The 22454-nt window shown below is 37.1% G+C and overlaps 1 protein-coding gene across 2 annotated transcripts; it reads right to left on the minus strand.

The window, feature by feature from the left end:
- Positions 1-1075: 1075 nt before the first annotated feature.
- On the minus strand, positions 1076-22454 carry BBS5 (Bardet-Biedl syndrome 5). 2 transcript variants are annotated; one of them, XM_006059975.4, is made up of 12 exons: positions 22262-22434; positions 19269-19351; positions 17604-17669; positions 16712-16761; positions 16471-16598; positions 13621-13756; positions 12514-12609; positions 8553-8615; positions 6763-6897; positions 2601-2684; positions 1642-1665; positions 1076-1492 (listed from the first exon to the last, which is right to left on the minus strand). In XM_006059975.4, the coding sequence occupies exons 1-12, from the start codon at positions 22318-22320 to the stop codon at positions 1391-1393; spliced, it is 1026 nt and encodes a 341-aa protein (XP_006060037.1). In that variant the 5' UTR covers positions 22321-22434; the 3' UTR covers positions 1076-1390. The 2 variants fall into 2 exon arrangements, with proteins under 2 accessions (XP_006060037.1, XP_025131214.1); XM_025275429.3 differs by lacking the exon at positions 8553-8615 and having other exon boundaries at positions 22262-22454.

Below are 22454 nucleotides of genomic sequence, written 5' to 3' on the forward strand. Positions count from 1 at the left end.
CTTTCCTGTTTAAACAATAAATGACTCATTTCTCTCTACACGTAACACCTAATATTTGAAAAGATTAATGAGTCAGATGCAAGCACCATGATATGACATTTGAGATTATTACTTACTAATCAGCAACTTTATAGTCTGTTTTGCTTGAAAAACTATTGAAATAATATTCCGAACTGCATTTTGTGATCTGTATACATTTTTCAAGCACACTTTCCCCCTAATATAGGTTATTATATCTCCATCCCTTAAAAATCCCTTCCTATTTAAATATAGAACCAATTAATAGCTTTTGTTTATTGATTTTTATTAAACTCAGGTTGTGTATGTGTGTTGCTCAGTCGTGTCCGACTCTTTGCGACCCCACGAACCATAACCCACCAGGCTTCTTTGTCATGGAATTCTCCAGTCAAGAATACTGGAGTGGATTGCTATTCCCTTCTCCAGAGACACTCAGGTTAGCACTTGATTATTACATGTCTATGGTTGTGCATACAGTTGCATTATCTTAAATGATTTTACACACTCAGTTTTTTCACTGTAGAGAAACAGGACTCCTTTGTTTAATTTTAATGTTTTGACAAAAGTTCCTTACTATGTTTCTTTATACTGAAGCAACAGCAAAAAAAAAAAAAAAAAAAAAGTGATGCCAGAGAAGTCACCAAATCTTACCTGACCAAGAAATCAGAAAATATTGAATTTTTGAACACTTCAAAGAAGTTTCAATGAATACAAAGAGAAAGTCAATAAATGAACTATTTATTTACAAACTATTTAAAGTTGTTTCCTTATAAATGTATTCTTGCCAAAATGATATTGAAATTATTTACAAAAGAGTGCCCAAAACTTTACATAGGGAATTGATATCCTCCAAAGTTAGCTATAATTTTTGGTTTCTACATAAATGATTACCTAAAAAATGGTAAGCTTAAGGTTTGTAATTTATATTAGAGTTGGCTTACATTTAGAGCTATGTGATAAATATATTTAAACCAGAATTTTATAATTAAGAAAGCAGTATTTGATTACTCCATAAGAAGAATCTTATACTTTAAAATAATATTTTCAGAACACTTAATGGTGCTACATAAACTCTTTATTAAGCTCAATATAATACAGTCTTTTAATATCCACAGAATAATAATTTATAAGTACTAGGTACAAAATAAACATATTTACAACAAACCAGGAAGATTTCGATTACAATTTCAAATATAATTTTTTTAGAAGACTGGCAGTAAAATCTTAGATAAAGGAGCTTTTCCTTAATCATTAGAAAACTCTTATTAAAAACTTTTTCTGTAAATGTAAAAACTATTCCATGCCTTATAGTAGGCGACTAGTATCTTTAATCTTGAGATATCTGTAAACAGAAATTCAGCTCAACTCAAGATCAATTCATTACTTCCCAAAGTCCCTGTAGGGTGAATCCATCCTTCAATTTCTCTATTGCAAGCCCCAGTTCTTCTGAAAACACAGGTTCACGATCTTGTTGCTTTGGGGGAGATAAGAGGATGAGATGGGAATAGAGAAGGTGAGCAAGGAAGAGGAAAAAAACAAAAAATAGGTTTCACATAAATGTGTGAATACTGAACACTGGAATATAGAAAGTTTCTTCATACATTATAGGTAAAATATCCTTACCTTGTTGCCATCAGCAAAATAAGCCTAAAAGACAAAGAAAATTATATTTCACATACTTGACACAATAGGTTAAGAGGTTAAGGAACAGGTAATTAACTTACAGAAAAATTCCAAAACTAACTGTGTTTTATATTCTGTTACTGTGTTTCTAATGGTTTTCTCACCTATCTTTACAAAGCTGGTAGCAGAATTCACTTTTGTCAATATTAATGTCTTCAAGAGTTATGCTAAATTTAAGTGCTAAAACTGCTTTGTAATTGGTGAATAGTTAGCACTGTTAACTTGAAAGTGGATAAGAGAATGATTTAGCAGATACAAAATTTTACCCCTGCTTTTGGTTTAAAAGAAGATGCTGGCAAAACAAAACAAAGCAATAAGTGCTTCAATGTGTCAGCAAATGCACACACACTGAGGTTGTAGTAGTTTATAATTAACTATCTTATACTTAGCTTAAAATTTTTCATTCCCAGAGCAGTATTCTAGTCAGATTCATAGACCACAGTATATAGAAAGCATTATTATTATTTTGGCTATTAATTAAATAATACAGATTTGCAAACAAGAAATTTTAGTGTTCAAATAGAAATCCATTTTAAAATAATACACTTCTAAAATTAAAAGGAGGGAGGTCTTTCTCATAAAGATTACTTATGGCAAGTGTAGATTTTAAATTAATTAACTATATTTAGCATATTCTATTATCTTAAAGTATGGAAAAAACTTTTCACATATCTGAAATCCTCTGAATAAGTTATGTTCTCAAATTATTTCCCAGTTTGGTAATTTAAAAGTATTTTCTCACACAAAAAATTCCCTACCTTGGAAAAAAAAATTCTCCAACTCATGTTTAAAACACTCTAGCTTTATGATATTTTATACATTTAGACCATTATTTAATTGAACATGACTCAGATTTAAAAAAAAAAAAATTTAGTGATGCTCCTGTTCATAATGCTCACCACAAAAGCATCCGTGTGATCATCAGAGTCTATCTCTACATCGTCTTGAATTTGTTTGACGGTCAGAGCTTCAAGGGGCTGTGGCTGAAAATCAGTAGATGTTAAAAAGAATCAGTAGATATTAAACTGCATCAATAAGACCATATTAAACAAATAAATAATTTCAGTAGAATGTGCTATAAGAATTGTAAATACCTGTAAAAGGATATCACAATTACCAACTACTCAAGTCTTACAAAAATCACTGCATAATTTATATTCTATTAAAACTTATATGAATAATAAAATGAGTCAGTTAAATCTAAGCTTTTAAATCTGAAGTTAATATCATCAAAAGAGTTAAAATGAAAAATTTATACAAACTTGATATGATACTTAGAAATATTCATAAAGAAAAAAAAACTGTCATTGAGCTTTATCTGATTTTCTGATAGTTAAAATCTCTCTGGTAGTTTAAAAACCTAACTTGTATAATAGCATATTTTAAAATTTCCTCGAAGTAGTCATTGAATAGAATTTGTGAAAAAAGAAATTTGTGAAAAAAAAAGAACTAAGATTTGTATGGAATATTCTAAAAGTAAAGCAAAATACATATAGTACTGATATCTATTAATTCATTTTTCAAATATTTGAATATCTTTAGTGTATGAGGTACTATGCTGGCTACCTCCTCTGTCCATGAGACTCTCCACGCAAGAATATCGGAGTGGGTTGCCATGCCCTCCTCCAGGGGATCTTCCTGACCCAGGGATTGAACCCACATCTTTTACATCTCCTGCATTGGCAGGCGGATTCTTTACCACTAGCACCACCTGGGAACCCCCACGCTGGTACTACCAAAAGTATAAAGTTTTCACCCTTCCCACACAAGGTGTGTAATATAGTTGGAGTGGAGTGAAGGATAAAATACAACTATAAAAAACTAAATATCAGGTTGAACTATAAGAAATTGCCACTTTAATTTAAAAAATGGTCAAATATTAATAACATCATATGGCAACCTACAGAAAATAGCTGTAACAAATGCAGTATCTATTGTAACAGGAGAGTTCGGCAGCACAACTTCTGGCTTGTGCGTACCAGAAACTTTTATGAAGAAAAGGCTGGCATGTGACTGAGGGCTTTTAGGACAAGGATGATTTTCACAGATAGGATTAGGGGAAAGGGTATTCCTGGCAGAGGGGATCAGCATCAGCAAAGGTGAGAAACCACAGGATCGGGCTGAAGAGGAATAATACAATATGGTCAGAACATGAGAGTCCCACAAGGCAGGGGAGCTAAGCAGGGATATTGTACTGAACAATGCCAAGGAGTATCACTTACACTGTGGTTGTACAGATAAGGTGGGGATGGTAGACTGGAGTCTACTGAAATTTTTAAATACCAGCTCAGACAATGTGGACTATTTATGGGTAATTTGTGGGGGAGAGTTGATGTAGGAGTGTACTGCTGACAAGAGGTTGACCTGATTCCCTAGTCCGAGAACAGCTGGTATTTCAACCATGTTTAGAACTGTGTAACTGTGTATAAGTAATTTAACCTATCTAAGCCTCGGTCTCCTTAACTGTGAGATAGAGATTATAATAACGATGATGATACAGTTCATAGTGTTTTTGGCAGGATTAAATGAGATGAGGCATATAAAATTCTTAGATCCGTGAACAACAAAGAGAAGGCACTCAACACAGTCATTCAATCATGACTATTCACTAAAAGTCTATTATGTGCTACTTTTGATTGCTGGAGACACAGTGGTTAAAGAAAATAGACAGAAATCCCTGACTTCATGAACATTATTTATAATGGAGGAGACTGATTAGTGTTACCAAAAATAAAGCAAGCAAGCGAGAGAGCAAATAACAAGCAAAATAAGGGATAAAAAAGTGACAGGGGTTGTTGTTGTAGATGGATAGTTAGGGAAGACCTCCCTCAACAGGTGTCTTTGGAGAAAGGACTTACATGTAGTGACAAAGCGAGTTACTATGGCTAACCGTTATTACACACTGAGGGCCAAAGAAGGGGAAAAAAGGAGAAATGAAAGGTAGCAAGAGAATGGGTAGCAGTGTCTCCCAGGTGCTGGCCACTTTATGGACACAATCAGTAACTTTGTGAAAGAGATTATTTTATAATGTGAAAACTGAAGCTCAAATCTGCCTAGAATCACAAATAAATGGTGAAATTAGGATCAAAGTCAGAATTGTCAGGTTCCAAGGACCATGCTTCTTCTACAACATTATTCTACAAGCAAAAGTAGCAAAGGAAACTGCAGTTTCATTGGAAAGAAAGGGATAGGGACAGGGGAGAGGATGGTATAATTGGCTGAATGTTTAAAATGAGATAATGGGAAAAATAAAAAACAGTAAATCCCAGGGTTTTGAGCACATCTGACTTTGACAATAAGGTAGTAAATAACTAGATAAATCGGTAGGATTTTGATTTTGAGAAAAAATGACAAGATTTTAGGTATGCCAAGTTTGAGATATTCATCCATGTCCTACTATATCTTACTGATTTGGAAAGTTATTGATTAAAGTTACTAAGATAAAATTTTAAAGGAGAAATTCAATTCATGTTATTTGGAATGCTCATCTATGTGAAAATATTCAATAATACTTGGAACCATGATAAGCTGAGAGAGTATGCCAAGGTCAGAAAGATCTGGCAGTCATCTACGTAAGTACCAGCTGAAGAAACTGGAGGAGCAAGTGACATTGCTGAGGAATATACAGGGGAGGCAGAGCGAGAGGGAGAATGCTGAAAGCCGTGCAGGTTGGGAAGAAAGCAGAAAGGATGGTTAAGGAGATAAAATACCGAAGAGTGTACAATATTGTGTCAAGGACTGCAAGGAGATCCAACCAGTCCATTCTGAAGGAGATCAGCCCTGGGATTTCTTTGGAAGGAATGAGGCTAAAGCTGAAACTCCAGTACTTTGGCCACCTCATGCGAAGAGTTGACTCATTGGAAAAAGACTCTGATGCTGGGAGGGATTGGGGGCAGGAGGAGAAGAGGATGACAGAGGATGAGACGGCATCACTGACTCGATGGACATGAGTCTGAGTGAACTCCGGGAGTTGGTGATGGACAGGGAGGCCTGGCGTGCTGCGATTCATGGGGTCGCAAAGAGTCGGACACGACTGACCGACTGAACTGAACTGAACTGAACCCAAAGGCAAACTTCAGTTGGAAGGGGAAGGGGATATATATGGAATTTGACAGAAAGAGAAAAAAGAAGCACAACGAAGTTGAAGTCAGAGGGTATGAGTTAGTACTTAGCTGTCCAATCCAATTTTTTGATGTTCCCTGGCCACCTGCTGCAGTAGTCCAAGAGCAGGAGAAGAGACAGATAATATATGTGATATATGACATAGCTTGACATGCATAGTACTGTTTGGGACACTGATGAAAGAGTGGGTGGACACCAGCAATAGACCAGACAGTGAGGGCCTCAGCAAAAGAACAGACAGCAAGGGAGCCTGTGACAGAGCATCCCTGGCAAGGGTACTTGCTGTCAGAGCAGATGGTGAGGAGTCTCTAATAGAGTGGCTGGGAGGACACCAGCGAACCACCAGATGATGAGGGGCCCACGTGCAGAGGCTGAAGAGTAAAGCCAAAAGACAGCTGATGGACTGGGAGAGCAGTGACTGGGGCAGAAACTAGAAGTCGTAAGGAAGACAAAGAGCAGACAGGCAAGTGTGATATTCAGAGTATTTCATAACTGACTTGGAAGAGGCTCTGATAAATATGAACTGACACAGGCCATATTGATGGAGCAGTCTTCTGCAGTTGCTATATTGTGGGTCACTAGAGAAAGAAAATAGTGTTTGTGAGGCCTGTAAGGTTTGACCAAATGCTAACGGAAGTAGAATAAAAATAAAGTTGTCAGAGCGAGAGATGTAAGTCTCTCTACATCAGAAGAGCCTTGCTTATGGGGACATCTTTGGATAGACTGCTACATAGATGGATAGGAATGAATGGTGAAGCAGCCAGGGAGAAGACAGGTGGTAGGCACAAATAAGAGTCAGCCATACTGACTAAGCAGAGTCTGTATATTCATCATTTTAAACATGGTTTAAAATTAAATTGTGCATAAAGCTAACTGAGGTTTATAGATTATATAAAGACAATTCAGCAAATTCTATACATCACACACTGAACAAAATACCTTTTCTTCCATCTCATAATCCACTCCAAATATAGGATTGGCAGAATAGACTTTGTGAAGGGAGTTGATCTCCTTGACTGATTCTTGTAGTTTTTCCACAGGATCTATTTTAAAGCCAAGAACATATCCTCCACTCTATAGGAAAAAATAATGAAAAAACAGAAAACAAGCCTGAGGAATCATATTTACAACATATGATAAACTACAGTTCTAATTGTTCTTACTTCAGAATACAATATGTAAGCTAATTTTTTTAAATTAAATTTTTTATTATAAAAATTTCCAGCATACACAAAAATAGGAGTACAATAACTGTCCATGTAGCTATCATCCAGCTTCAAAAAGTAACAACATATGGCCAACTCTGTTCCATCTTTAACTTTCCCATCCCCCAAATCTCCTCCCCTTACCAACTCAGAATTATTTTGAAGTATCCAGATATCACATAAATTCATCTGTAAATATCAAAGGTAATATTTCAAGATTAAAAAAATACACTACTGTAGATTATGAAGGTCAAGGGAATTAAGTTTTTCCTGAGCTCGACCTTGAAAATGAATAGACTACATGTTAAACGACAAAAGGGAATGGCATACCTGTTGTTGGAGAAAAAGTGTTAAAAAAATTAAGTACCCATATGGTGATGGTTGAGAGCAATCTGCTCTGGGGTGAAAGTATATGTTTTTGGGCTCAAATCCTGGTTTTACAACAAACTTACTAGCTGTGTGATGTTGGGAGATTCTAAGCTGTCTTTTTTTTTTTGGCCGTGCCACGAGGCTTGCAGTCTCTTAGTTCCCTGACCAGAGACTGAATCCAGGTCATGGCAGTATAAGAGTGCTGACTCTTAACCACCAAACTGCCAGGGAATTCCCATTTAAGCTTTAATTTTCTAACCATAAAATGGTTATCATGTTGTTGTGAACATAGTAAACACTCAATAAATGGCAGCTACCAATCTATAGGCCAGGGGAAAGGAGTAGACATTCCTGTTTAAATTTAGAATTCAGAAGAGAAACACCTCTTTCAAAAAATTTATAAGAATAAATTACGCCTGGCATAATGGGGCACAGCTTCTAACTAGATACAGTATAACCTGTGTTTGGTAGTATAAAATCTCAAATAGGGTGTGTGTATGTGTATACCTGTGCTGCTCAGTCTTGTGAATCAGTCAGACCTAGAAGCAAAAGCTAGCTCTACCACTTATTACTTATGAGACCACGGTCAAGGCTCCTAACTTCCCCGAGCCTCAGTCTCCTTGACTGCAAAATGGGGAAAAATAGTAACTGCATCATGTGCTAAGTCACTTCAGTCGTGTCCAACTCTGTGCGACACCATAGACGGCAGCCCACCAGGCTCCCCGTCCCTGGGATTCTCCAGGCAAGAACACTGGAATGGGTTGCCATTTCCTTCTCCAATGCATGAAAGTGAAAAGTGAAAGTGAAGTCGCTCAGTCATGTCTGACTCTTTGCGACCCCATGGACTGCCAGGCTCCCCCATCCATGGGATTTTCCAGGCAAGAGTACTGGAGTGGGGTGCCATTGCCTTCTCCGGAACTGTATCATAGGGCTGTATAAAGACTGAGATAATGTCATGACCATAATCATAATTAATATGTCTGCCCAATGGAGAAACATAAGCAGGATTCTTTCCATGGGAACAATTAACCTCATGTTACAGCTAATATTCTTCTTGGATATAAACTGGTTACTATATAAATAAAACTAAAAATATAGACTGTCATACAGTTTTTAAAATCTATTAAAGATTAATAAAAATATAAAACATCTTACCTGCTGAGAGCTTTCTATGACAAGAGCTAAACCAAATTTTGAATCTCTAATCTTTATTGACCGCTAGATGTAAAATGAAAAAGAAAAAAAATGTTTGTTTTTATCTGACAATAGTGACATTTTAACAGTAGTTTTCCAACTTTTACATAGTAACTACTTTTCATAGTCTGAAAAACAGAATTCTTCCTTTTTCTTTATCCTCACACTCCCATGGAGATCAAGTAAATAAAAATTCTCATACTGGAAATAGGTAACAAATTTGTAAGGTAATACAAAGACAATGCCTCTGAAATATGCACAAAATTCTGACTTAAATGTTCCCTGCTTCAGGGAGTCCACAACTTCTCTGAATATTTTAAACCAAAGACCAACAATCTTTTAGTTATGGAGAGCCAGTGTCTTTGGTGGTTCCTAAGGCTAGGTTAGTTTTTAAAAGTCACATGTGCCTTCTGTTTCTTACATCATAGATGGCTAAATTCTGAAAGAACCCCCATGCCATTTACTGAAGAAAAAAAAAGAAAGTATGGGTATTCATTACTGGGCATCAAGGAAGCCTGGGATAGGTCAAATGGAATTAACTCAACTGGTAAGTGTGACATGAGGATGAAACTTGGCTAGCAGATGAGCAGTGACACCAGTGACCTGGAAGAAGGGTAGAGGGATAGAAGCATAATGACATGCAGGACCTGTAGAAAGTGACACAAAATGTACTCACTGGTAGGGTTAGAGAGAACCATGGAGAATCTAACATTATGACCAGCAGACCAAAGGCCCTAGAAGGATAGTGTTTGTGGTAGGTGATGGTGTATCATATACCCAGAAAGATGGGTATTGTAAGGTGAGAAAGAAAAAGAGAGAGACGGACAGACTAAATGGTAATTGCAACGAAAACCTCGCCTTCCATTTAGATTACTTCACACCCTGCCAGGAGTATACACAGTCCTGGTTAAGAACCATAGAACAGTGGCATTCTGGTTGTGAACAGCTAATCTAACCAGGTGACTGAGGTTGACAGAGGCTGTCAAGAAAGAAACTGGCAAGAAGATATGTATATATATATACATCTATAGGAGTGGAAAAATCATAGCTTTGACTAGATGGACCTTTGTTGGCAAAGTAACATCTCTGCTTTTTAATATGCTGTCTAGGTTGGTTATAGCATAAAGAAAGCTGAGCGCTGAAGAATTGATGCTTTTGAACTGTGGGGCTGGAGAATACTCGTGCGAGTCTCTTGGACTGCAAGATCCAACCAGTTAATCCTAAAGGAAATCAGTCCTGAATATTCTTTGGAAGGACTGATGCTGAAGCTGAAACTCCAATCCTTTGGCCAGCTAATGTGAAGAACTCACTCAGTGGAAAAGACCCTGATGCTGGGAACGATTGAAGGCAGGAGGAGAAGGGGATGACAGAGGATGAGATGGTTGGATGCCATCACCAACTCGATGGACATGAGTTTGAGTAAGCTCCGGGAGTTGGTGATGGACAGGGAAGCCTGGCGTGCTGCGGTCCATGGGGTCGCAAAGGGTTGGACACGACTGAGCAATTGAACTGATAGGCAAGGAGTCAGGGCAATGGCTGAGGCACAGAGCTGAAGTTAGAAAATGATTGCCCCAGTGACAGACTAGCAGTATCAGATTGCAAGTTGTTTAGGCCAGGTTGAATTTATTCCAGAGTCCATATTTGGCAACTGTATTCTTAAAAAACAAAAAGTATACTACTTGAAGAACAGAAAGCACATGGTTGTTTACTACTCAGGAATTAATTTTTCAGCATAATAGAGGCTGAGCAAGCTATAGCATATGTAAATACAATATAAAACAGCAATGAACAATACTAACATCAATTATATCAGATGCCTGTGTAGACTCTCACATTTTCCTAGCTATGATATAAATTCTTATGTTTCTTTAGATGACCAGAAATAATTTTCTTCCTATCAGATTCTAGATTTTTTTGTTTAATGTATTGCTTTTCTCCACCAGACTGGAAGCTCCTTAAAGGCAGAAACTGCGTACTGGTTCATGACTTTAATTACTGAGCACAGGCTAAGTGCTCACTATTTGGCAAATGAATGATCAGATATTTTAAAGTAATTCACATACCAAACAACTTAGCAAAAGATAGGCTTGGGAATATTTTGCAAATAATTATCTTTCTCATAGGTCAAGAAATCTTTCTTAAAAATAAAACTTTCCAGGTATCTCATACATTGCATCTAATACTCAATAAACATTTATTAATGAAACTGTTTAGTCTTAAGACTACTTATATTCTACAATAAGGGTGATCATCATAGGATAACCTCACAGGATTTTGATTAACTATTTTATGTTTCATCTAATTTGCACTAGGATCTGAAGAGCAGTTTTTTAAATACATAAAATGAAATCCTTCAGCTTATTGGAGTTTACCATTTGTTTCACTGAATCACACACTTACCATTAATGCAGTGCAGAGTGAAAAGAATCATTTTTATCTACTCCCAAAACAAACTGGTCTCAGATGTAATTAGTTCTTATTCTAAATTCTAACAGCTTTAATTTAATTTAAGCTAAAATCATTATCAATAAAAGTCATCTTGATTCCTTTCACCAAACCTGTGGTATGAATCCAACTTATACTACAGGCTGTATCTAAATACAATAAAAGCACTTCATTCACAGAATCAATGAATCTATCCTGGCTTTAAAAGGGTTTGAGCAGAAAACAGCAAGCCATAAAGTATGTGAGTCAGTGAGCCATGCCAAAGAACAGTATATATTGGGTTGGCCAAAAAGGTTGTTCAAGTTTTTCCATAAGCTGCCCTGGAAAGTGCTTTGAATAAAATCTAAGAAAAATCACCTTAATCTGTGTGATAATTATTTAAAATTAAAAATTTATTGAGGTATACTTAATTTACAAGGTTGTGCCAATTTCAGATACACAGCAAAGTGAATCTGCCATATAAATACGTATATCCACTCTTCTCCAGATTCCCTTCCCATACAGACCATTACAGAGTACTGAGTAGAGTTCTCTGTACTATACAGTAGATCCTTATTTATTTTATATATATTAGGGGCTTCCCTGATAGCTCAGTTGGTAAAAGAATCTGCCTGCAATGCAGGAGACCCTGGTTCAATTTCTGGGTTGGGAAGATCCGCTGGAGAAGGAATAGGCTACTCACTCCAGTATTCTTGGGCTTTCTTTGTGACTCAGCCGGTAAAGAATCCACCTGCAATGTGGGGGACGTGGGTTCGATCCCTGGGTTGGGAAAATCAACTGGAGAAAGGCAAAGCTATCCACTCCAGTATTCTGGCCTGGAGAATTTCATGACTATATAGTCAATGGGGTCACAGAATTGGACACGACTGAGCGACTTTCACTTCACTTCACTTCATATACATTAGTGTGTATATGTCAATCCCAATTTTCCAATTTATCCTTTCCCCTTACCTTCCAATAACCATAAGTTTATCTCCTGCATCTGTGCTATTTAAATTTTTAGAATCCAGTATGTGTGCATGCATGCTCAGTTGCTAAGTCGTGTCCAACTCTCTTACAACCCTGTGGACTGTAGTCCACTAAGCTCCTCTATCCATGGGATTTTCCAGGCAAGAATATTGCAGTGGGTAGCCATTTCCTTCTCCAGGGGATCTTCCCAACCCAGGGGTTGAACCTACGCCTCCTGCATTGGCAGGTGGATTCTTTACCACTGAACCACCTGGGAAGCCCAGAATCCAGTATATTTTTCTCGTAATGAAAAGAGAAATGTAAGCTGATAATGGTGCTGTTTCCCTTGATTGTAAATACAATTGGGTCTTTTCTGATTATCAACATTTTAAAAGTATGCTCTCAGCTAAACTGCTGTCACTTAAAAAGGGGAAGAAAGAACTCATCTAATCCCCAATGTCCTATTAACTGTTGAATAGAAATTATTTATTCTACATTAAAATAAGGTCATCGAAATGCATGCACTTACAATTTGCAGATATGGTATACTGACGTTAAAACTGTCATTCATATTTGCATGCCACACGATTCTCACATTGGTAATAAAAAAGGTTCCTAAATTTCCCTGTAAAGGAGAATGATGAGAGGGACATCAGTGATCATGTCTGAATACTTACTCTTTATTTTCTAAACATGAGAATAATTCTGATTATCACAGCAGCATAAAATACCAGAATTGAGCATTATATGGAGTTACTCAGATGTGGAGCTGTCTATATACTATAACATATTTATCATAGTCCACAACTAGAACTTTTCAGGTGAGCAAAGTTTATTCACAATTTAATCTTATAATTCCATGTTTAGCAAGAGCTCTTCAAGCACAATGTTTTACCATGGTGGTTATCAGTCGAAACTAGGCTGTAACACCCATGACGGCTGGAAATTATTCTTAGTAAAAGATGATTTTTTTCTAGAAATTGATTTGTTTCTTGTTCCAACTATTAGTTGCTTATATGTTTCATCTAGAAATGGCAACCCACTCCAGTGTTCTTGCCTGGAGAATCCCAGGGATGGGGGAGTCTGGTGGGCTGCTGTCTATGGGGTCGCACAGAGTCGGATACGACTGAAGCAACTTAGTAGCAGCAGCAGCAGTTATAATTTCAAGAGGAAAAGTTACAATAATGGATATAGGAGTCACCAAGTGAGTTAATATGTTTAATTCCATAAAGACTGGATTGAAAGGCTTCCATGACAGTCCACCCTATGACTCTCCTCAATTAGCCTAAGTTATCATGCTGTGGAGGGTAGTGCAATAAGGGAGGAAGAGCGAGACTGTGGGATAAACTAGATGTGGAAGTCACCTAAGTCTTTAGGGCCTAAGTTTTTTATCTGTAAGTGAATAATAAGAGACTGGACTAGATGATCCTCTAAGGTCCATTTAAGCTCTAAAGTTTACATAAAACAACTGTTGCTAAAAAGAGTATAAGAATATGAAAATCAGAGTATTATTTATATCAAGAGCTATAATGCTAATATTAAGAGTTAAATAAATATACAAACCCAATCATAAATGGAAAAATGATTACCAAAGAAAGCACTGCCCCAAAAGGTTTGTTAGTTCTTTGCATGGTACCTGATCACTTGATAAATTCCATACTCCATTGATTTTATTATATACATTTTCTTGTGGTAATAATCTTAGTTGCTTATTTTGAATTAGAGCACTTCTCAATTTAAAATCACGATACATTTTAGAAGTTTCATATGCCCTATAAAAAAAGAATAAAAGATTAATTCAAACTGAAAATGTGGTTTTCTTAGATTATGTCTACTTATCTACAAAAATACACAGTTGTACATCACTCAAATAGCTATTAAGGTAAGTTAAAAAAATTGTTTTTGGTTGATAAGTTTTGGTGATTATAGTCTTTTGTACTGTATTTGTCATTTCAGTGTAGTATTTACAAATTTTATCTCAGTAAGCTAAATTTGAGATGTCTAATATATACAGTATGGCACAAATGAGAAGAAGCAAATTTTTTCTTTAAGCTGAAAGACAATGCTCGTAAAAATAGACATGAATATTAATTTTTCTATCAAAAAGCTTCCCTCACTTCTCTGTTTTAGGTAAAAGCACAATTATTCTCTTAACATAAATAGGAATACAATTACTTTTCCACTGAAACCTGAATATTTATGCCCACATCTACCTATATACAGAAAATTAGAATGAATCTGTACCAACCAACTCCAAAAGGAACTCTAAGACAGAGTATGTATCTGTGTGTGTTTGCATAATAAATTCCTAGACTTTTTCTTTCTGTGTTTCCCTACTGATAAATAATAAAAACAGAAGAAAATTCTGATTAACTTTTAGTTCATTCTAATTTTAACTCCACAAAAATACAGGCTAATTTACCCTTTTATCAAAGCTAAAGTGTTTTCCTGGCCTGAACAACTTTAGATGTCATTTATATAAGTAGTCTTGCCTAGAAAATCCCATGGACGGAGGAGCCTGGTGGGCTGCAGTCCATGCGGTCGCGAAGAGTCAGACACGACTGAGCGACTTCACTTTCACTTTTCACTTTCATGCACTGGAGAAGGAAATGGCAACCCATTCCAGTGTTCTTGCCTGGAGAATCCCAGGGACGGGGGAGCCTGGTGGGCTGTTGTCTCTGGGGTCGCACAGTCAGACACGACTGAAATGACTTAGCAGCAGCAGCAGCATATGTTATAATATGTATTGTTAAACTAATGAGTTTTATTTTAATCTTCTAATATATGAATTATGAAAGAGCAGAATTTTAGCATTTGCCCATAAATCTTAATTTCCTTTAGGACTGTAATCATCAATATTTAACCAGTGGAAAAAATGGAAATTATTTATCTATAAATTGTTTCGGGGGAACACCCAACATTTTTATACTATTAAGAAAAAGGAGCTTCCTGGCTCCCTTCATACTCCATTTCATATTACTTCTCTAAGTGAAATAAAGAGATATGAATCAGGTATGTGCTTAAGAGAACTAAAAAAAACATGCTTTCACACAAAAACTTGTATATGCATGTTCATAGAAGCATTATTCCTAATAGCTAAGAAGTGGAAACAACCCAAATGTCCATCAGCTAATGAGTGGATAAACAAAACATGTGTCCATAGAATGGAATCTTATTCCGCTATAAAAAGGAGAATGTACTGATATATGACACAACATGCAGCATGTCTGAAGACATCACATAAGTGAAAGGAGTCAGACATAGAACGCCACTATGTTATGTGATTCCATTTATATGAAATGCCCAGAATAGGCAAATCCATAGAGACAGAAAGTAAACCAGTGGTTGCCAAGAGCCATAGGGAGGAGGGAATGGGGAGTGACTACTATGAGGGTTTCTTTTTGGGGTACTGAAAATATTCTGGAATTGAGTAATGGTGAATATACTAACTTTACCAAATTGTAAACTTTAAAATGGTAAATTTCATGTTATGTGAATTATATCTCCAAGAAAATAAAACCATTATATAGATTAAAAATCATTAACAAAATTTAAAAAAAATAACTAGGAAACTAATAAATTTGCAATACACATAACAGTAAAATTAAGAAATTTACAACAGAAAACTATATACATAGCCAAAGAGTATGCAAAATTTCAACATCACTAGTAATAAAAGGAATTCAAATGAAAACAACAGTATATATATATGTGTGTGTGTGGGTGTGTATATATATATATGTATACATACTATATATCTGCATGTAAAAAAAAATCTTGTGTGTGTATACTTTTTTTCTGCTGGCCTGGCATCTAAGCCAAACTTTTAAGAAAACCACACTAATTAGGGCTGGTTTAAAAAAAAAAAGCTGAGGTAGTAAAGAAGAGAATAGCTAAACAAAAACCCAAAACTCTTTAGAGAAATCACCCAATCATGTCTTCTACTGTTAGAAAAATAATCTTAAAAAAAAAAAAAGAAAAATAATCTTAATTCCTTAATTGAATTATTCCACTTGGTTATCTACCAAGTTGAATGAATTCTCTGTTTCATTTTTTAACTATCTTGGTAGCTAATTTAACAGACTCTTCAGCAGTTTTAGGTGTTTTATAAATAACTTCAAAGTGAAAGTCAAAGTTGCTTAGTCATGTCTGACTCTTTGCGATCCCATGGACTTTACAGTCCATGGTATTCTCCAGGCCAGAATACTGGAGTGGGTAACCTGTTCCCTTCTCCAGGGGACCTTCCCAACCCAGGGATTGAACCCAGGTCTCCCACATTGCAGGCAGATTCTTTACCAGCTGAGCCACCAGGAAATACCTTCAAAGTGTTTATTAAACAGTAATGCAACATGCTCTATGTATCTTTGGGAAGTCTGCAATAGACCTTGGAGGAAGGCAGCACCACATGTTAAAATTTTATCCTCTAAACCTTTATATCATAAAATTACCTTAAAAATATTCAATAATCTATCAAGTATTACCATACCTGTGTACTGCAATCAGAGAAGTATAAAGTCTAGGACTTCCAGGAACCAAATTCGTAAATATAAACTCAAAACGAGTACTGTTACATTTTGTTAGTACATAAAGAGCTTCAGTTTGGCCTCGTAATTTCTGTAAGGACAAATTTTAAGAGTAATTTCTCATTTACAGTGAAAACTAACATCAACCTCAAATATCTATTGTTTCCTCACTATATATATTTCAATAAGATTTTTCTGACTTACAGAATTAGCAGTCCTTGTTGTAATATTCAATATGCAGTTGTAACCAATAGCTAAAATTCAAAAGTAAAGAATTTAAAGAACATGATACAATGAACTAAGGGAAAAAAACATATATATACAGAACTCTAAGCTTAAAAAATCAAATATATGGGGAGGGAGGAGGAAGGAGGGTTCAGGATGGGGAACACATGTATACCTGTGGCAGATTCAATTTGATATATGGCAAAACCAATATAATATTGTAAAGTTAAAAAATAAAATAAAATTTAAAAAAATCAAATATATATATAAAAACACAACTTTAAAAAATTTTAAGAAATATCTACAAATTTAAGTTAAATAATTAAATATAAAGCTAATTCTGCCTCTTTTGAACAAACAAAAAGTCTAGCTGGATAATCTACAATAGTTTAAAAAACAGTGAAACAATTTAACACAATGAAACACTGTTAACACAATTAAACACAATTTAACACAATGTTTAAAAAACAAGTGAAACAATTTAACACAATGAAACATTGTTAACACAATTAAATACAACTTAACACAATGTTTCATTTAGCACAATGAAAGGTTGTACTTTTTATTAGAATTTAGATCTCCCTTGAAACAGGTTATAGAAAATTTCAAAGTAAAGGAAAAAACAAAACCAAAAATCAATGTAAAAGCATTAATCTTATAAGCATCCAAGAGACAAAACGGATTGATAGAAAAAACATTTCTTTTGCATTATCATGCAGTCTGTGGTTAGTCTAGGATTTCTTAAGTTTTTATCAATCAAAACTTTTCACATATTTCATGGTATAGCTTTTTTTTTTCATTTCAAGAGCCACCCTGCAAGCTGATGTGACAAATTACTTTTTCTTGCATGCTTTCTAACAAAGATACTTACAAAGATTGACTCTGGGTAATGCCAAAGAGTGCCAGACAATTCTTAAATTTGTTACTAAGAGTCTACCTAAAAGCAAACAAACAGAACATCACGTTACCTTACCTAAGGACCCACTTTTGCAGTACCAAATGAGATGGACATGAAACTTCTCGCCCAGCATCAACAGCAACACTTGTAGATGTTTTTCACACATTTATTAATTGAAAATATTGATTGAGCATATAGATTCTAGGTAAGGTATACAATGTGTAATTTAGAATCCCAGAGAAACAAAATCCAACAGTTGACAGAAAAAATACAAGTATTCACTGCCAACAGCTTGGTTTGGCTCAACTGATAAAGGAGAAAAGTTTGTACTTTTTTTTTTTTCTCGATAGAAGCTGTTCTGGGGTTCCTAGTAGGTCATATGCGTCCAACTGAGTATGTGAGAGAGAGAGTATAATTACTAAGCCATTCAGTGAAATTACATTTCTCAAAGAACTCTCATATACATATGAATCCCTGCCATATGAGTGCTCTCTTAGCAGTTCTCATTTAAATGAGCTTTTTTTTTTTTTGCTATGAACAAATTTTTTTCCTCATATGAAGTTATAGCTAGGCTGAAGTCTGTTAAAGGCTTATGCTTTTCATCCTTAGCCTCAAACTGATGTTCTTACACTGAAATATGCACAAAGTTAGATACGCTTCATTTCTCAAAGTATATCCTATAGAACCGTAGTCCCTATAGATGCCCCAAGGCAAAAAAAAAAAAAAAAAAAAATCAAGTAAATCTATGCATGGTAAACTGTATGTCTTAGAAATATATAATACCATTGCGTGTGTATTATGTTGCTTCAGTTGTGTCCGACTCTTTGCAACCCTATGGACTATAGCCCAACAGGCTCTTCTGTCCATGGGATTCTCTAGGCAAGAATACTGGAGTGGGTTACCATGCCCTCCTCCAGGGATCTTCCCAACCCAGGGATCGAACCCACACCTCTTAGGTCTCCGGCACTGGCAGGCAGGTTCACCACAACAGACGATGCGATGGTTAAATGTCATCAGCAACTCAACGGACGTGAGTTTGAGCAAACTCCGGGAGATAGTGAAGGACAGGGAAGTCTGCCATGCTGCAGTCCAAGGGGTCGCAAAGAGTCTGATATGACTTAGTGACTGAACAACAACAACTTTGTTTAACACAGCATTTCTTCACCAAATTATAACCATGGAATTCTTTTGATGAGTAATCTATAGCCATGACATACTCCTTCCTCCATGAAAAAAACCCTAGAATATCTAAAATCAGAGAAACTAAGCCTGTGTGAATGCCAGAGTGAGATGCAATAGGAGATTCTAAAAACAAAGGAAGGCATCTCAAGGGAAACTGGAGCATTACATGATATGTTTGACAAACAGTAAGTCACCCAGCATGGCTAGAGTGTAAAGTTCCCACAAGACCACAGAAGACTGGTCTTCTGGACTGCATCCATCAACTGGGGTCAAACAGAAATGAGATGGATCACTTAAATTAGGTTAACTGAGGTTTGTTTACAGAAGAACTTATTACAATAATATCAGGAACCATAAGCAACATATAATGCTGTTTCATATCTTACTCTCCAGCTAATATAACTTAACATTTTTAGTTTAAACCAGAAACATAAAATATATTAGAAATATACTCACCTCTATCCCCATTATTTCCTTTGGTGTCTTCAACTGAATCTAAACAATCAATAAGGACTTCTCCAGGTCTTGTTTTCATTTGTCTAAAATAAATATAAAGGCTTTAATATTTTAGCTACAACATCCGCTTACAATCATGGGAGGGAAAAGACATCTGTATATAAAACAGACAAAAGTATAAATGATACAGTACCAAATGTTCAGCTATTTGAAAATAAGGTTTGCAAGAACTTTAAGAACCTGGTGATCAAGTGGGGCCTGGAGTGACCAGGGACATGCAGAGAAGCCAGAAATAAAGAGAAAGCATTTAGAGAAATAAGAGAGAGAGAAGAGAATCCATGATTAAAGATCTTAGAAGTAAGAAATGATAAGAGAATGTGGGGAGACTGGCCTGGCTGGGGAAGGTCCATGTTGAGAGAGAGTGAAAAATACAATAGGATAAGTGAGAACAAATCAGATTATGGAGAACTAGAATGACAGTCAGACAGATATGGGTTTTATCTGGTGTACAGTGGAGAAGCCCCAAAGGTTTCTGTATAGACCAAAGAAGTCATGCAGTTACAGAAGGAACAGGTTAAAGCAAAGCAACATTGCTGCTGCTGCTAAGTCGCGTCAGTCGTGTCCGACTCTGTGTGACCCCAGAGACGGCAGCCCACCAGGCTCCCCCATCCCTGGGATTCTCCAGGCAAGAACACTGGAGTGGGTTCCATTCCCTCCTCCAATGCATGAAAGTGAAAAGTGAAAGTGAAGTCGCTCAGTCGTGTCCAACTCTTCACGACGCCATGGACTGCAGCCTACCAGGCTCCTCTGTCCATGGGATTTTCCAGGCAAGAGTAGGACTTGGTAAAAAATCAGATAAAGGAGACAAAAGAAAATAAAGAGTGAAGAATAGGTTGCTGACTGACAGAATGCAATCTAGAGTGTCCATAAAAAAGCAAAAAAAAAAAAAAAAAAAACCAACAACCCAGCAGAATATGTGGTGGGGCTTTCTAACACTTTCTCAATAAAGCTAACTCAATTATCTATTGGAAATACAGACATGATCATATCACTTTCCTGCTTCAAAGCCAAGTAAGTTATCCCAATACCTAGAAGAAGGAAGCCCAAAATCCTCAGCTGAATATTTCATAATCTGGCTAATTTACCTTTCTATTTGCACCTCTTCCCTCTACTTGCCAGATCCTGCCTTCTAGCCAATGAGATTTATACCTCTAAGACTCTGTATCTAATTTATTTTTCCTTCCTTTTTTCTGGAATACTCTCCTCCTGTCTCCTCTACCAAGGCCCTGCTCATTCATCAATTATGATATTGATGAATCTCAATATCTCAATTCAGATACTATTTTTTCTTTGAGGCCTTTCCTAGGAATAATGGACTTTTTTGTTTCTATGATCTTCCAGCTTTTTGTTCATTTTTTTCAATGATGGTACTTACCACATTTTAAATAGTTGTCTGTATGTATCCCTGCACTAGAATGGTGGGGTGGGGTGGTGTCATTTCCTATATTTTGTATCTTTACTTATTTTTTAAATTTTTTGCATCTCCGACCATGGGATTCTCCAGGCAAGAATACTGAAGTGGGTTGCCATTTCCACCTCCAGGGGTTCTTCTGCACCCAGGGATCCAACCTGCTTCTCTTACATCTGCATTGGGAGGCGAGTTCTTGACCACTAGCGCCACCTGGGAAGCCCCAGTTATCAGCACAGTAACCAGCACATACCAAGGATTTGATAAATGTTTAATAAACTGAAAATGTTCATGAAATGGACCTTTGCTTGATTAAGAACTTTCCAGGGATAATATAAAAAGTCAAAGAATGTGTGCAACATATTACTGTCACATAACTATAAATTCCCTTCTCTCACAACTGTCTTAAACGATCCAAGACCATCTTAGTAATAGATATCTAGCCACAACTAAGTCTGAGAAATTAATATTTCATTTTTTCCACCGACGAAAATTCTGTTCATAGTAAAGAATCATGCTGCTGCTGCTGCTAAGTCGCTTCAGTCGTGCCGGACCCTTTGCGACCCCATAGACGGCAGTCCACCAGGCTCCCCTGTCCCTGGGATTCTCCAGGCAAGAACACTGGAGTGGGTGAGAAGTGGCTAAAAAGCAGCAAACCATTACTAAGAACCTTTAACTTTACTATTTTTCAATACTTAATACTCAATGTTGGATGGCATCACCAACGCAATGGACATGAGTTTGAGTAGGCTGCGGGAGTTGGTGATGGACAGGGAAGCCTGGGGTGCTGCAGTCCATGAGGCGGCAAACAGTCGGACATGACTGAGCGACTAAACTGAATACCCACCGGGCATTTTTTCCTGGACTGCTGGCAGGAAGTTTCTAACTATTCTTTAAAACATTAAATTTCCTAACACAGGATTTCTGTTTGAGAGACTTCAAAAGGAGGTTCCTTCTTACTGTTGGTGATTTAGATGAATAACTAGATAGAAGCTTACCATGGGAATAAAGTTTGCATGCTGGGGGATTCTGGAAAATGCTTACTCCCACTTCCTTCGGAGACTCAAGCTTTAGAATGAAGTCATTTTTCTAAGGGCCCACAATGTATGTCCTTGTTCTAGAGCTAGTTTCAGAATCCTCGTTTCCTGAGTCGCTGCCCCAGGTTCCTTCCACCATAAGAAACTGGCACGGCAAGTTCACTGGGGTGTACTAGACGCCCAAGCCCTCGGCGGTCCCGGCCGTGTTTGGGTTCAGCTTCCTGATAGATTACCGCCAAGACAAGGCCTAGGATTTTACGGGACCAAAACGGCGTACAACCTAGACGAGCCCCGGCTGTGGGGCCTCGAGAGTGCCACAGGGCCCCGGCCAGTCTGGGGTTTCTTGAGGCGAGCACAGCAGCGCCAACCTCCTCCCACCCTCTAGAGGCCCGTGAGCCGCGGGGTCGTAGACTCCGCCCGCGGGCCGGGAAATCGCGCTGCGACGCCTTCTACAGGCTCCAAGCCCCTGGGGAATCTTGGCGACTCACTGTGAGGACACGTCGAAGCGGACATCCCGGTCCTCCCAAAGCGCGTCTAGCACCGACATGGTGACCACAGCGGTGGAGGCCGGGTGGCGTCCCGCCGACTCCAAGGCAACCAGTCGCCTCTGTCACGACGTCTACGGAAGGCGGTGAGGATCAAACTTCCTCGAGGTAACGTCGCGCTTTCCCAGCCCTGTCG

The sequence above is a fragment of the Bubalus bubalis genome, chromosome 2, assembly GCF_019923935.1.
Source record: "Bubalus bubalis isolate 160015118507 breed Murrah chromosome 2, NDDB_SH_1, whole genome shotgun sequence".
NCBI lineage: Eukaryota > Metazoa > Chordata > Mammalia > Artiodactyla > Bovidae > Bubalus > Bubalus bubalis.